Source organism: Fusarium falciforme, chromosome 12 (genome assembly GCF_026873545.1).
Source record: "Fusarium falciforme chromosome 12, complete sequence".
In the NCBI taxonomy this organism is placed as follows: Eukaryota; Fungi; Ascomycota; class Sordariomycetes; order Hypocreales; family Nectriaceae; genus Fusarium; species Fusarium falciforme.
This window is the reverse complement of record NC_070555.1, coordinates 595,086-611,281: the sequence shown is the minus strand read 5'-3', so window position 1 is coordinate 611,281 and position 16,196 is coordinate 595,086. Positions and strand designations below refer to the sequence as shown.

The 16,196-nt window shown below is 50.8% G+C and overlaps 6 protein-coding genes across 6 annotated transcripts; 2 read left to right on the top strand and 4 right to left on the bottom strand.

The window, feature by feature from the left end:
* Window positions 1-918: 918 nt before the first annotated feature.
* Window positions 919-2,148, bottom strand: NCS54_01394900 (EHN domain-containing protein; the record flags this gene model as incomplete). Its single annotated transcript, XM_053159115.1, has 1 exon — window positions 919-2,148. One exon carries the CDS (start codon window positions 2,146-2,148, stop codon window positions 919-921), a length of 1,230 nt encoding a protein of 409 aa, XP_053015090.1.
* Window positions 2,149-2,735: 587 nt separating this feature from the next.
* Window positions 2,736-4,688, bottom strand: NCS54_01394800 (Hypothetical protein; the record flags this gene model as incomplete). The annotated part of the gene is made up of 2 exons (XM_053159114.1): window positions 2,736-3,348; window positions 3,406-4,688. 2 exons carry the CDS (start codon window positions 4,686-4,688, stop codon window positions 2,736-2,738), a joined length of 1,896 nt encoding a protein of 631 aa, XP_053015089.1.
* A 2,402-nt stretch (window positions 4,689-7,090) lies between these two features.
* Window positions 7,091-9,055, bottom strand: NCS54_01394700 (Hypothetical protein; the record flags this gene model as incomplete). Its single annotated transcript, XM_053159113.1, has 3 exons — window positions 7,091-7,832; window positions 7,883-8,648; window positions 8,698-9,055. 3 exons carry the CDS (start codon window positions 9,053-9,055, stop codon window positions 7,091-7,093), a joined length of 1,866 nt encoding a protein of 621 aa, XP_053015088.1.
* A 748-nt stretch (window positions 9,056-9,803) lies between these two features.
* On the top strand, window positions 9,804-11,727 carry NCS54_01394600 (Hypothetical protein; the record flags this gene model as incomplete). The annotated part of the gene is made up of 2 exons (XM_053159112.1): window positions 9,804-9,915; window positions 9,968-11,727. 2 exons carry the CDS (start codon window positions 9,804-9,806, stop codon window positions 11,725-11,727), a joined length of 1,872 nt encoding a protein of 623 aa, XP_053015087.1.
* Window positions 11,728-12,824: 1,097 nt separating this feature from the next.
* Window positions 12,825-14,102, top strand: NCS54_01394500 (LPG-synthase-C domain-containing protein; the record flags this gene model as incomplete). The annotated part of the gene is made up of 1 exon (XM_053159111.1): window positions 12,825-14,102. The coding sequence occupies one exon, from the start codon at window positions 12,825-12,827 to the stop codon at window positions 14,100-14,102; it is 1,278 nt and encodes a 425-aa protein (XP_053015086.1).
* Window positions 14,103-14,351: 249 nt separating this feature from the next.
* NCS54_01394400 (Hypothetical protein) lies at window positions 14,352-15,323 on the bottom strand (the record flags this gene model as incomplete). Its single annotated transcript, XM_053159110.1, has 1 exon — window positions 14,352-15,323. One exon carries the CDS (start codon window positions 15,321-15,323, stop codon window positions 14,352-14,354), a length of 972 nt encoding a protein of 323 aa, XP_053015085.1.
* Window positions 15,324-16,196: the final 873 nt, after the last annotated feature.

Here is a 16,196-nt window from a genome sequence, read left to right as displayed (position 1 = left end):
CATGAGACTATAAAAGCTCTCAAAAGTCTATGAAGAACCCGCCAATTCTGGTATAAAGTCCACAACCACCTCGACAACATCGAATAAACGACTATCCCCCTTCGAAGATCCATCCAAGCCGCACATTCAGGAACAATGTGTATCATTCTACAAGTATACTACCACTGCTCTTTCTGCGACTTTGTCATCACGACACGCACGCATTATAGATATTGTCAGCATCCGGGAGACAAAGACAAATGCATCATCCACCCAAGGAGGTTAAAGAAGCAGCTGTTCTGGACATATTGCAAACGCTGTAATCCGCGATATTGGGGAGACCCGGCGCTACTGAATATTCCACTGGGGGCAGATGGTCCGGTTGAAGAACCGAGGACGGCTTGATGAGAAAGCAGCATGGGCTTGGGTTCGATGCGTTCATGGGCCTGGCATTAATTCTTGTTAAAGTTTAATGAGATCTTTTGAGGAGGAGTCGGGTTTCATGTGCGACCCTGCCTATGATTATCGCTAAAAAGTGCTAATTTAATACTTGGACCATGACACAGTGGCCTCTTTTCTGATATGAATGTAATCATAAATGTTTTTCTGAGGCTACTTTGGTGTAAAGTCAAGAAAGCTGTGGGTGATGGAATCACTTGTAATGCCATACGAAGAGGGGGCTCAGATGGCTGAGAATAGGCATTATTCTGAAGGAGGGAGTACCCAATATGTGAATCAAGATTCCGAAGTCTGTTTCTAACTACCCAAAGCGATGTCAATTGGCATGCGTAATAGTACAATATTGTCAATCTGTTAGAGGAGGTGCGGCCAAGGAGGGTGAAAATAAAGGGTGAGATACCAAGAGAAGGGAATGAAAGGAAAAACAACCCGTTCGATATCCAGTTATAATAGAATAACACTGGCGTGATCACCCAGTCCCTACTCCCCGGTCTTCCACACCTTCCTGACATACTCTTCAACGTCAGCGAGAAGCTCTTTGGGTCTCTCCATGGCCCCGAAATGACCTCCATGCTCGTGCTGGCTAAAGTACACGAGATTGCAAGTCTTGGCCGCCCAGCTTTTGGGAACTGGAAAGATCTCATGCGCAAAGAGGGAGTAGCCGCATGACTTTGCAACATATGGGAGTTGCACATGGGTGAGGTTGGTGAGCACACTGATCCTCGCCATTTTTGGCTTCTCATCTGGGTTGCCCATTCCGCGGTTGTGGTACATGGCCCGAGGGTAAGTATCCGTCAGCCAATACAGGGTCACTGTCTCGAGGATCTTGTCAAGGGGAGGATCTTGGTCAGTCCATGCGAGAATCTTCTCTCCGATCCAGCTGAGCAGCGCCAAAGGACTGGCACTCAATGCCAATCCGATTGTGGCACTTCGTGTCCCTTGCAACAGTCCAAAGGCATTTCCGGTATCCAGGAACTCCTTCGCCTTCTCCAGTGCCTTCTTCTCCAGCTCATCTGTGAGAGGATCGTCTTTGTTCAGCGGCGGGATACTCATCATGTTGACGTGCATGCCCTTGCAGGCATCCGAGGTCATGGCGAGGAATCGGCTGACGAAGCTGCCAAGGTCGCCGCCCTGGGCAAGATATCCAGAGCCAAAACCCAGACCGATCATCAGATTGTCAAGTGCGCTGGCTGCGAGATCGACGCCGTAATCGACATCGACGGGAGGACCGGAGGAGTATGCGTAGCCGGGGAGTGACGGGACGATGACGTGATAGGGCAGATCTTGGGGAGTGTACCGCTCTTTGAGGATGTCAAGAAGGTCGAGGAACTCGCAGATGGAACCAGGCCAGCCATGAAAGAAGGCGATGGGAATAGCATCAGGCTTCTCCGAGAACAGAGCCAAGAAGTGGATCTCGATGTCATTGCCCTGGGAATCCTTCACCGAAGCCTTGAAGTTGGGGAAGGAGTTGATGCGATCTTCATGCTGGCGCCAGTCAAACTTATTTAGCCACTCTTTCTTTGCATTCTCGAGCCAGCCTCTCTCCATTCCATACCTGCGACGAGCGTGGGTGTTTTCAAAGACGGGAGGGGCAATTGGGGAGAGCTCGAGGAGCTTCTTGAAGTGCTGGAGCTTTTCTTCGGCGACGTGAGCCTTGAACGGCTTCACATCGAGGGTTGCACCGGTGGGGAGAGTTGAGTAGTTGGTCATGATTGAGGAAGAGAATGGAATGATTGAGAATGAAGAGGAATGGTGATGATGATTGAGGCGAATGGAGTGAGTGGTGAGTGTGAGCGAATGAATTATTTCAGGAAAGCCGGCCAAAGTCGCCCCTTTATGCCAAATTTGGAAGTGACAGCTCAGGATATTGGATGATTCTTCAAGTCTCCCCGAAATTGTAGAAACATCTAGAAGATTCTTTGTTGGAGGAGTAGTTCAGGGATTAGCGCTCAAGTGCTTATCCCAAAAGCCACATACGAAATGAAGGAAGCGGGACAGACGCATGTGGATAAACCAGGCGCCCGATCGTTATCGGTATCGTAATACACGGGAGAGCTTGTTCTGCCATTGGAATACTGTTATCATGCATCTTGATTGATAATAGCACAGATAAAACTGCTCTGGCAGGGATCAACAAGTGTTGTATCGTCATGGCCGGGATACGCGCTCTCTAGGCAGCAGCTCTGTTTCAGGCACCGCCAATGTCTTGGATACTTGAGATTCTTCCCCCTGTTTGAACGAGACGTATTGTATTCATTTACTCATAAACTTCATGTCGGGGCTAGCTTCGAACTGTCCTACTTCTCACCTCCTTCTGCATCCTTTCCCTCGGTATCATCACCCCTACTCTCTTCCTTTGTCTTCTCCTTGCCCTTTTCCTTAGTCTTCTCCTGACCCATTTCATCATCATTCTTACTCTTCTCGTCCAGCTTGGTTTGGATCTTAAGTAGAGAAGATAGGTGAATCTGTGCCTCTTTGGTCATGGCCGCGTTGTCGGGGTTCTCGGGATCATTCAGCTTCTCCATGAGGGTCTCAAAAACAAGCCGGTGTGTCTCCCATCTATCCTTCAAATCATCCTCTGTCTCCTCTTGCATAGGAGACTTCTCCTCAGTCTCTTTCTTGTCTGCCATTTTGATAGATGTTCGCGCGTCGATGATTCCTGAAATGGGTGCGTCCAGCTTATGCCTTCTTCGCATGTGATCAACAAGATTCCACCGTCGAGGAAAGCCGTTGCCTGGTGTTGCTCGCTCGCAACCTTCTTGTGGACAGAGAAATGGTTTATCGCCGTAGCCGTGCAATGCGTGTGCTTCTCGTTCGTGACGGAAGAGACAGGCTGTTGACGAGAAAGAAGTGCTTTGACAACCTGGAACTCTGCACTTGTATGGTTTGAGATGGGAGTCGACAAACTTGCTGTAAAGGACAAAGCGTGAGCATTCAAACGGCACTTCAGGGTGATTAAGTACTTACTCGAATGTACACTTGAGCTTGGCCGGTTTGTGATTACAGCCCACTTCCTTCTCCCAAGGGCAGTGATACAAACCATCCGGTCCTCGTGTGCCTTTGTACAGTGGGTGTTCACGACCAGGTGGTTTGCTAGTCAGCGCCTTTCTAACAGGCCTCTGATTCAGGTGAGCTGGGTTCATCGTATCACTGCTGAAGGGAGTCTTGATAGCTTGGGAATGATCATCAGCCACTGGCTCAACAGAGGGTAGGTCATCCTCCCACAGAGGACGTGAAGGGCTGCTGGCCTCGAAAAGTCGCATTGGGGAGTCCGGCACTTCGAGGAGGAGGTGTAGATTGCTGATTTCTGTTGGAGCTGGCGGGCTAGATGGCACGATTGCTCCGTGATGCTGGAAAGGCTCGTCTGGTTCGAAGACAGGCCAATCCGGAGAATCCCGAGGCGTAGGGATGCTGTGTACTCCCTCATATCTCTCAGTCTCTTCTAGCTGTTCATCACAAGCCGGCTTCATCTCTTCATCTGGCGAAGCCTGGCGTGGGTCTGTTTCCTTGGCACTGAGCTCTTGGCCCTGTTGCTCCTCGAGTTCTTGCGTGAGACCGCCTTCATCTTTTGGGATTTGGGCGTCAACACCTGTGAGTTCAATCTTAATTGATGGACCGTAGGTAGGCAACCGGTGATCATCAAAAGCCAGGGCCCGCTCTTCATTGCAAGTGATCTCATTTGGGCCGTTTGCCTTGGAACTCCTTTGGTCCAGCTCCATGCAGCTGATTCCTGGCGATGGGCATGCTGTTGGTCTGGTCTGGGGCGATGTGCTAGGCTCATCCCTTTTCACTGTGGGGGTACTGGAGATATCGGTGACATCTGTACGACCGGCAGGATGTGGTTGAGTCTTAGGTCTGGTGTCACTCGACGAGGGTTCATCTGGTCGGTTGTCTTGGGTTTCGGTACAACGCTTCTTGTTATTTGAAGGCAGCAGGACTTGATCCTCGCCGTGACACTGTAGATCTGAAGGTGGTGGTGGCTCTGAGAAGCCAGGTTCTCGTGGCCGCTTCCTGCTTGTTGGTTCCAGCAGCAGCTGTATGCGATTTGCAGGTGGGCGTCGTCGTTGCAGTGATTCAGACAAGAAACCTTGCTTGTGATCCTCCAGCTTGATGAACCTCTGATGTCCTGCAACAGCCGGCTCTGAGGGACATATTTCTTGCTCGGATCGTGTCAGCAGCAGCCTGTTCTTGCTCTTGGCCTCGAGCAGCACCGTCTGGAACTGGGAGCTAGACAAAGGCTGTGGAGTCATTTGCACAGAGGCGAAGGATCACCACTCTAGTCCAAGATTAGAGTAGAGTATGATCGTGGACTAGGAGGAACAAGGAAGTTTCGTCCGTCGGTCCGGAGCGAATGTCAGCCTATTCTCAAGGGTACAGCAGGGCGGGGGTCGAACCAATGGTCAGCTCTTGAGGTCAGCCCAATCATCATGTCTCAAGGCGTGGCCTGGTCTTGGCTTTGACAGGGATACTTGGGACCCGCCTGGTCTGATCTGGGGGAGGGTCGTCATCTTGGATGGCTGAGTTGGCGCAGCCTTATTTGTTGGTTAATGTGCTGCCTGGAAATCGTAGGGCTGGGCCAGGCGCTCACAGAGACGCCAGAGACGACTCGAATAAGCTTTATTCTTTAGCTTTGGAGCCGGTAAAATTGTTACAGGGGTATGCGGTTACAATCCCCTCTACTAACACCACCCAACGTGGCCTAAGACTACGTCCGGCACTGATTCTTGACATCGTCAGATGCCGGCTCCAGAAGAGAAAACCCCGCAGCTTGTTTCACCTTAAAATCCTGTTGCCCAGCTTCAAGGGGCGCGAAAAAGGGCTGGAATACGAGCCTTGGTTGGCTCCCAAGGCGGCGCAGCAAGATCAACTGCTGGCGATTGGTCACGATGGGAGCAAAGGATCCCTGCTAGCACCATGTTACCCAAGACAATATGACCTTTGAGCGAATATAAAGATGGTGGCATTCTGCCTTTCCAAGTATGCCTGTAAATAACCTTCTTTACAGCTGACAAGGCGAAAATTCGCCATGACAAGCACCTCCACAGACGCTTTAACGGCAACCACTCCTGGATTCACCACACAGACTACGCCGTTACATATCCCTCGTTTCACCCCTGGACCAGGATGCGTCAACGCTTCCAACATCTTCTACGAGACAGACGAATGCTCCTGGGGTACCGGAATAGGCCTATACAAGCCAGACACGCACACGTGTACCTTCTTTGGCATTGACGCGGTCAGGGATGAGCCAAGCAACGATTGCCTCCCAGGTTATAATGATATTGCAACGAAATGTCCTGTTCAGTACACGGCGGCGAGTACTTGGGATTGGGAAAAGTCCAACGGCGAAACGACTCGCGAGATTTACTGTTGTCCAACGTGAGCCGCCAAGGAACGTCCGCACCTAGTGTTGACTAACTCGTGGGTAATACAGTGTTTATGATTTCAAGTGGCGCGGAATGGCAACCTTGACAGACAATAGAGGCAGCTCCGCCAGTCTGACAATCTCATCATGCGTCGCCAGGCAACCTTCATTTGCTGGAAGTCCTCCATGGGCGTTGAACATTAGCTACTGGTCGACATTTGGCGACAGCGTCGTCAGGGCCGGGACAACCGCAGAATTCGACCCCGAGACGGATAAACTCGTAGCATCTGCTGCCACGATAACCTACGTGATCAACAAACGAGGTTCAACTTGTATCCCGGACTGCTCAACGCCTTACACAGGTGGAGTGTGGCCACCACCGGTTACGGGGACATCGTCAACTCAGCCGGTAAATGATTCGTCTCTTAGGGGCATAGAGGACTTTCTTTATCTAATTATTGGAGTTCTCGTGGGGGTCACACTTCTCTGTACTGGATGTTGCATTTGGGGTTGTAGGAGAAGAAAAAAGAAGGAAAGGGCGAAGGCACGAAGACAGGCATTGGAGACGGTGCCGGAGGATCCACGGGCAATACAAATGGGGAGTGTGGAGGGAGCTAGGAAGGTCGACTGATGTGTAATATTTAATAGTTAATAGTTAATATTTAATAGCTAATACGTCTTTACAGGAATGCTGCTCTGAATTACTGGGTCTAGCCTTTAAACGAATGGCTATGGAGAGTACAGGCCCGAATCCTGTGAAATCAAGAACAGCAAGCCGATCATAGCTGGAGACGAGGACTCTTTCATTAGGGATACGGCAACCGGGGGATGTCTCTTGTCACTTTGGCATCTTTTGGATCGAGGGCTATGTACTCGAGTCGGGCAGAACCGAGGTTAATCCCTCGAACCCGGTTGAAGAACTTCTTAGTTGTTACTGTCACGCAGCTAACTAAACCTACAGCTTTCTCGTGAGAGAAATATTCCAACCTGTAAGTATAATGAGTCTCGTATTGAAAGCTGTTGAAAAGCTCTGATCTTATCTGCCCGAGGCTGGCCAAGAGAAGGCCTCGAGTCGCTCCACTGTTGGAAGAAGGTCTTGCGTAGTTCCTGCAACATGGAAGACCCAGATTGCGCTGGAGGCGATGACTAGATAGCTCACAGCAGCTAATATAAGCTATATCCTGCGTATGCTGCTCAGTTTGTTGGATTCTCTCTTTGCTCTTAGTTGCATGTACTGACATGTTGCAGTGGACTCGACCATAGGCTATAGAAACAGCCATGACAGCTTCAGGTCGTTTCTCTGCAACATAGCTCGCCAGACCTATGGTTGGCTGAAGTAACATGCTCCCTATCTTCAGCCTTTCCAACATGAAAGGCCATCGCCATCCCCCTCGCCATATGAACCAGCATGTGACAATGCAGCATCCAAATGCCTGGATTGTCCGCCACCAACGCCAACACTACATGGCCCCTTCGAGGAACACCAATCGTGTCCTTGCGTAGCGGAAAGTCCAGATCGAGGCCATTTGGCGGCTGTTCACCAGAGTGAGGATTATAGCTGCCCCAGCCACCACGGCCTTCATCCCTGTAGGATGAGAGAACGTAGAAGGAATGCCCGTGGAGGTGAAAGGGATGAGCACCGTCGTCGAGGTTGTTTATGATAATGTCCACTCTGGTAGGCTCGCCTAAAGACAAGCCGATGAAGGGAACAAGTTGGTTCTCGTCCCAAGCAGTCCTGTTTTGAGAGAGTAAAGGTGGGCTTTGTGGTTTCCATGATGTATGGTTGATGAAACCGACAGGCTCGTAATTCAAGTGTGACAGCTTTTCAGTTTTTGCATAAAAGACAAACGTCTCCTTTACTTTAGACGGGATGTCCGAAACTCGCGTGGCAGCGGTGAGATTTTGAAGATTGAGGGTATGAGTTTCACTCGGTGCATGATGCTCTTTGTGGTCATATTCGCCTCCCTTCCCTGCGAAGATCTGAAAGCTTTGTGTCGGATTCAATGCTGGGTTGGGATATCCAAAGTTTCTATAATGATTGTTAGAATTTCACAAGAAATAGGGACACTTTCCACTTACTCAGAGTCCAAGTCTATGCTCAGCCATCGACCCTTGACATAGTCCTCAGCCCACTTGACATCAACATCTACCCTTTCACCAGGATAAAGTATACCAATGGAATCGCTCGTCTCTGCGTGAACGCTGAATCCTCCATCTACGTGAACTGGCTGCATTGTCGCTCCGTCTATCTGCACGCTGAAGCCTGCGACTGAACCCGTATTGGCGAAACGCAATCGCATCGCCTTCTCTCTGGATGGATTGAATAGTGGTGCAAGCTCATGTGCTGAAATCTGAGAACAGACAACTGGCCTAGCAGGAACCGCCATGGAGCAGTCGAAACGTCCCCTCCCATTCACCAGCAGCGAATCTGGAACTGGCTCATTTCCTCGGCTGCTGGAATCAGCGTACCAAGCCAAGACTTCAGTCTGGTTTCTATGAAACCAATCACTGACCATGACCAAGTATTCTTCCAGTGGTGGGTTTGCCTCTTGAGGGGAATGTACGATCAGACCTCCCCAGAGCCCGTCAGCTCGTTGAACGTCGGAATGGCTGTGCCACCAAAAGGTGCCGTGTTCATCGTCGCCAATAGTGAAATTGTAGACAAAATCCTGACCTGGTGGGATAGGACATTGTGTGATCCCCACAGCACCATCCATCAGGTTCTGGTCCTTCATCCGAAGGCCGTGCCAGTGCAGAGATGCACCCTCTGTTTCAAGGTCATTGTGGATGTACAGCACAAGTCGGTCTCCAGATCTTGCCTCGATGGTTGGCCCTGGGAACTCATCTACGATATTGTGTTAGAAATAAGAGGAGGGAACAAAGACGACACTTACCGTTGACAAGATATACTCGCTTCTCAACGCCGTCTGGTGATCTAAGTCCAGCGCTGATGGTCCAGTTGAAGGTGAGCGTTGTTGGAGGTCTGGATGCGTGTTCATCTGGATGCAATCGAATGCCAAGATGGCCTTGCTGAGGACTTTCTGATGCCGCTACTGGTATGAAAACGACACCAATGATGCATAGTAACGCAATAGTGACAGCGACTGCTACGAGACACCAAACACGCCGCCGTACAAACCTGGTGCACCGTCTCACTGTACGACGCGACGAGTTAGGCCGTGTCTTTTGGTCTTCATCTTGCAGCTCAAACTCGTCAAGAAGACCGTCGTGCTCCTCATCGTGGGCCACCATGGTTATGCGTCTTTATCGTTGAGATGGAAACAACCTCTGCTTCTTGATGATTTTGGAGTAACTGAGCGATATTCGACTTCAAATCCGTGCCGTATTTCCGCAGCGTCACGTGTAAGTGCAACGTCCTTGTGATGCTGTTGATCCCATGAGTGCTCACAAGGTTTTGAGCAGTACCTTGCCCCAGTGTTATGTCGTTAATAATTAGCTGCTTTTCTTATTCAGATAGCTGCTAAAGACGTATCATCGCGATACTTAGTTCTCAAGCAGACGATAGAGGGCGAAGATGTATCGCCGCCACGGGGAGCTCTGATTGGTCCTAACCCCCCGTTGTGACCTCCTTGGTGCCTTGTGAGCACTCATGGGATAAGTAGATCCCGCACGAGATGCAATGGCTCAACGTGATTGGCTGAGTCACATGGACCCAGTTTGCATCGGTCGGGGGAATAAGTTAGCATATAACATCTCCTCCAGATCCAGATGAGATCTGCATCTAGAGTTACAGCAAGAGTGGTTTCATTTATTTCCGCGTGATATTGTCTGCTAATCACAAAAGGCGGATTTGAAACGTGTGAGTCGGTCCTTATCAACCATCTGGACTGCAAACAAACGACCATCGTCATTCTCCACCAGAAGACATCGGGCCCCTTCAGAGAACTGCCAAGTATATGAATCCACCATGTTGCAACATCTCGAGTCTTGGCTTCTTTGGACTTGGCAGTGTATAGCGAACTGGCCAGGCTGTTTCGAAATGCTCATCTCTCGCGGCACTGCTTGGGTCCTTGCGGCCATGTTGGCTGTTTCAGGCCCTGCGGAATCCAAGGGCCTAGCGGATATCGACCATGTCATCCTGTTCATGCAAGGTTGGTCCTTTGGTTTTATCAGTTATTAGCATCTTATCTAACCTTGTGATAGAAAACCGTGCCTTTGACCATTACTTTGGCACTATGGCCGGCGTTCGCGGCTTTGCAGACCCAAATGTTCAGTACAACAACGGCGTTCCGGTCTGGAAACAGCTGGTAACTCCTAACCTTAGCAAGGATACTGACTACATCACTCCTTGGTACCTCAACTACCTCGGAGGAACTTGGCCGGAGGCTACCCAGTGCATGTCTGCCGGCTCCAATGGCTGGGACGCCAACCAAGCTGCCTTGAATCACGGTGCCAACGACCACTGGGCTGTCAACAATACTCCCTACAGCATCGGGTACTACAAGAGGGAGGACCTGCCTGTTCACTTTGCCTTGGCTGAGGGGTGGACCATCGGCGACATGTACCAAGAGTCAGTCATTGCCTCTACAAACCCCAACCGTGTCATGTGGATTAGCGGCTCCATCAACGTCCCAGGATCTCCCCAGACCAAGGATGAGGGCGGTTACCCTTATATCGACAACAATGAGACTCCCGGTTGTGATAAGGATGGCATCAACTGCTACCCTCTCAAGTGGAAGACCGTTGCTGAAAAGTACGAGGAGGCCGGCGTTTCTTGGAGCGTGTACCAGGACGCTGACAACTTTGACGACAACCCTTATGCTTGGTTTGAACAATTCCAAGATGCCAACAAAGGATCTCCACTCAACGCAAAGGGCATGAAGGGATTGTCTCTTGACACTTTTTATGCTCAGGCCGCCAACGGAACACTTCCTGAAGTCTCCTACATCGTTGGGCCCATGCAACTTTCAGAACATCCTCCCTACTCACCTAACGACGGATCCTGGCTACAGCGCAAGATTGCTGAAGCTGTTATCAACTCCCCCAAGTACTCCAAGACCGTCTTGATCGTCTCCTACGATGAGACGGGCGGCTGGGCTGATCACGTCAGCCCATATCATTCTCCAGACGGAACCTCCGGAGAATGGCTCGAAGATCCGTACGGTGAAGCCGGCCGCACGCCCGCGGGCCCCGGTTTCCGCGTGCCTTTCTACATCGTCTCGCCATTCACCCGGAACGGCGGAGTTTACACTGAGCACTGTGATCACACCTCACAATTGATGTTTGTCGAGAAATGGCAGGCTGCCAAGGGTCGGGATGTCAGGACGGATGAGATTGTTCCATGGCGTCGCGAGAACATGGCTGATCTTGTCAACGCCTTTGACTTTCAGAACCCAGACTACAGTTTACCGAATCTTCCGGATGCTCCTGAGCCACACAAGAACAGCAAGGGTGAATATGATGGCTCATCATACTGCGCTTCTCAGTATGGTAATGGACGACCTACCGTACCTTACACTGGAAATGGCAAAGTCGATGACACCAAGAGTCTTGCTGAAAAGGGCTTCAAGAACGTACGCGGTCTCCTCACCGAGGGTCGCACTCTTGTCTTTGAGACTTCAGGTCAAGCTCTGAGTGTCTCTCAACGCGGGAGGGCTGTCGGATTGAGCGCTGCCACCACAAACCACGACAATGTCGAGCAGGGCTGGGTCATCCACGCCATCGAGGTTGGCGGCGACGAATTCGCCATCAGCTCCGCCAACAACAATCTCTATATATGCGACAAGTTGAGGCTTTGCAAGGACTCTGACAACGCCATTGTCTTTGTCGTCGATTTCGAGCCGAGCAGGGGGTATTCGTTCAAGGCCAAGGAGAAGGGACAGTACCTGGCTGCTGGAAGGAGAAAACAGCTCAATTGGCAAAAGAGCCAGGCTTTCTGGAATGTTTTCAGTGTGACTTACTAGTTTCCCTATTACCTTGTATTGGGCGTCCCGTACGGGCTTACCCGCCAAAGGTGATCATCGCCAAAGCTCGGTAGTCAATAGCCTTACCAATTAGGAAGTTCCTGGAGGCCTCGTCGTGTCCATCTGCCGCAAGACAGGGTAATTTCGGGTCTCATCTCTCTCGCAATCTCATCTAACATGTTTATTTCTGCCTTGCCGTTTTCTCGCCAGATCATGAAGAAAGCAAACGCCATGGGTGCATCTGATTGGTTGACTCGTAACTATGTGATCCGCCAAACCGGCAAAGACGGCGACGGCCGAGTTGTTGGCATTAAAGTTCGCGTCCGATTCGTGCTCGCGTAGGGCCGCGCCACTTTTTGGCCTTGACGTTTGAGCCCGCGGAGCCCGAGTCAGCAAGGAAAATGGCCGAGTCTCGAATTTGAAGGTTTGGGTGCACGCACGCGCGGCTCATCTTCTGCCCGCGTTACGACACTCGTTGTGCCAAACATGTCCAACATACATGCGTCCACTTTTTCCAGAAGGAGTTCCATGTATGAGTTGATGGTTTGAAGCCTCTAGAGATATCATGACTGTCTCTGTTTCGGGCTCCCAGCCGGCACCAGGCTGCCGGCTAGGGCTGAAGCCATCAGCACGATTCTGTGCTCCCGAACGCCCAATTTCCACATTTATCGTACTTCGTATTCACAAGGCGTAGCTTACCTCAGTCTACACAAGTCTACAGTGCGTCTCTCGTAGAAAATGCTCCCTTCGTAAACAGCGATTGCGCGGCCTCCGCCGCCAATCAAAATGCCCTCCTGACGGTGTCCGTGGTCACCGAGTCCGTGGCTATTTTTGCACAGCCACCAACTTCGATATGCGCAAGACATGAGATGCTGGACAGTCAGATGCCGTACTTCCGATCTCATACCTGGCGCCAAGCCAGGCGTCTGCCTTGCGCCTGATCAAGAGGAGAGATATAACTGTCTGAGAGCCCCCTATATGGGGTGCCGAACAGTAGGTAAAGTGCTTTAGCATCTCGACTCGCCATTCCTTTCCATCTCAGCCTTTGTCTCCTTTCCATATAGCATTTCGTCTCCTTTCTATTCCAATACCTCACCATGCGCGGGTCCAGCATGCAGTCTTCTTCTTCCTCTCTCACCTGTGAAGGCTGTTCCCAGCTAGACACACCCAGACTATCAACATCTCCCTCTTCAACAACTCAAGTATGCGATGAAACTATTATTTCTCGAACCTACTATGCCGCTTGCGATCTATTCCACTTGGACTCCGGTTCCACTCCCACAGATGATCACAGTATCAACAACCCCGTGACGGTCTTCGATGAAGCATACCACCTTCACGCTCGAACCGCTCACATGGGCATTCTCGACCCTGCCTACAAAGTCTTTACCAGCCACCAAGGCCTGGGCGCTTTACTTTACAAGCTCCAAGCCCGCACCGCTGTCGTAGCGGGGGACCCCTTATGCACAACTGAGCACCGGACACCACTCCTAAAGGAATTCGCCATCTTTCGTAAGGAACAAGGGCTTGGCATTGCATTTGTCGGCGCGAGCGAGGACTTTTCCCTGTACGCCCAGCAACAAGGATGGACAACACTACGCTTTGGTCATGAACGAGTCATCAACCCTCTCACTAACAAAGTGTTGCGGAACCAAGCAAGCAAGCGCATGATCAGCCAAAATAGAATGCTTCTCGACCCTAAGAGGGGTGGTACATCGATAAAGATATACTGCCCCAGTGTCACTGGTGTTGACGCTTCTTTGGAATATCGACTGCAGCAGCTCTACGACGATTGGCGACAGGAGAGGAACCACAAGTGCGGGAAAGACTTGCAGGCCTTTGTCACAGTTTACGATCTATTCTCATATCCAGCCTCGACACTATTTCTTTACACCACTGACAAAGATGGCTCCATCACTGGGTTCGCAACTCTAAGGGCGCTCGGTGCCCAGAACGGATTTCATATCGACCCTTTTATTGCCTCTTCTACTGCCCCGCGTGGCATCACCGACCTCCTTATCGTCACTTCCATGCAGATCCTCAAGCATGCCGAGATTGGTTACCTCAGCCTAGGCTTCGAACCAGCTTCCGATATTCAGGAAGTGCATGGACAGACCAAGTTTGAGTCTTGGGTCTGGAAACAGGGCTACAATCGCGTTATCAAGTCGGTCCCTGTGACGGGCAAGGCGGCTTTCTTCAACAAATTCTATCCTGAGGATTCACTCAGCTCAGATTTATTCATTTGTGTTCCTGGTAGGGGTATCCCAGTTCGTGGATCACTTGCTCTTATGCAGTTCGCCAACATGAATGTGTGGCAACTACTTATCCATAAGAAGGGGAAGCATAAGGAACCCCAAACTACATCATCTTCATAGCGTCGCAGTTTTCTTTGTTGTATTATAGAGTGCATTTAGACTTGGGCAAGCAGCATTTGGAAGGTAAGGGAGTAGGATAGGGCATCTTGACGGAATAGACAAGCTGTGAACTGTAACATATATACTGTTTTCAATCATTTTCTTTCGCTCATATCAAACTCAGTGAAACTACCCTCAGCGCCATCGCGGGACTATATACTCCCCAAAGCGAGTTTACCATTCTCGTATGCTCTGACCCGGCCTATGTACTTAAGTGATAGCAACAATAACACCAGCGCTTGCTCCGCCCGACGATGAGCCTGCCGCAAGCCTCAACCTTTCCAGCTTGGCGACACCACTGATGACGATCTCATCCAGCTGAGCTTGACTCAACCCTGGCTTGTGAATCTCAATGCCTCCACCTTGACGCTTTTGGCTGCCAGGACCCTTCTCCAGTCGGTAGGTGGCGAGGACGCTACCTCCACTCTCCAGGATGAGGTTTCCACCGCTTGAGAAACAGCCTCCACCGTTCTTTTGCCAGGTAAGATACCCTAGGCCAGTGTTGCTCGGGAAGTCCTTCTTGAACTTCACGAATGAGTTTCCAAGGTTCATGTCCACCTTGCTTGAGAAGGAATGATAGGTGAGAGTTCCGCATGGAGGTCCGTTGTCGCCGCGCATGACATGGACGGGTCCAGCTCCTGAAGACTTGAAGCCAAAGTTGAAGGTGTAGACGGTTTGGTCCGTGTTTGAGTCCACCACATAGTACACCCTGTCGCCTGCTGCTCTCACTTGGAGAGACATGGGAGTGCCAGAGGGCCCTTGGCTATATCCTTGCTGTTGTTGTTGTTGTTGCTGTTGTGGCTGAGGTGGGAATCCATTGGAGGGGTGTTGATTATAGGGACCCTGAAGTGGACCCTGCTGGTAACCGTGTTGCGGAGGCCCATTATACTGCTGTGGCCCACCATACTGCTGAGGTCCGTTGTGCTGTTGAGGGTATTGGTTGGCGGGTGGCCACTGTTGGGGAGGAGGTTGGCCGTAGTAAGAAGGGGAACCATTCTGCGATTGCCAGTCTTGTTGGTATTGCTGGCCACCGTATTGTTGATCTTGGTACGGTGGTTGCTGCATTGGAGGCTGTGAATAGCTACCGGTGTATGGGGGAGCGGGAGAGTTGCTGTTCGAGTGCGAGGACGAGAGGGTTGAAAGGAAACCCTTCACGTGGTCGCCAAGAGAACGGTCTGTCATGTTGATAGGTGAAGATGGGTGAATAACAGGCAAGCATCTGATGAAGATTGAAGTCAAGATGAGTCTCCGAGGCCATAGTTATACCTGCGTCTGAAGACCCTCTCACCATCGTTCTTGACCCTTGAATACCTCTGGCGCTCGATTCCACCGCTTCGGGCTTAGCATGCTGTACTCAGCCTTGAAGGTGGACCATTGACATCACCACCTGAAGTCGCTGCCCAGTGCTTATTTCTGGGCGCGACATCTCATTGGCTGGCGCCTCATTTCGCATCTCACCAGCACGCTCAGGGGTCAGACGTGGTTGTGGCTGAAACCAATCATCTGTGTCCATGATATCCACAGTCGAAGCCCTGCGGTCATATTGTGGCTCGCGCCGTGCGGCTGAAGCACTGGTCCTGCGGGATGCCCATTGCCAAGTGATCCTCAGTAAGCTCAAGTTTGTCGCATCGGTAAAAAGACCAATGAAGTAGGTGGTGAAGACATCTTTGCAAAAAGTAGCCGCTGTTATCGTCTGATGGGCAGGGAGACTAGTCTTGGCAGAGTCAACTGTCAGCTTTGACAGCACTCCGTGATGGAGGAAGAGGTTCTAGCGATAGAGTATGCAAGAACTGTGAGTAGATACTACAAAATGAGACGGTAATAAACATCGCGAGTGCTTTTGTCTCTATACCGACGTTTGAATTTTAATGTCTATCATGAAGATGTAGTAGCAGTTTAGGTCGAGTAAAACGGGGTGGTCGATATGGAGGCCTAGGGTAGGTAGCCAAATCCTTGGAGTCGTGATGGATCAAATCATGTCTTGGACTTGGCCCCACGAGAAGAAGCACAGTTTTGAGACCATCGTTGGCATTGTAGCGTACTTAAACTTGCAAG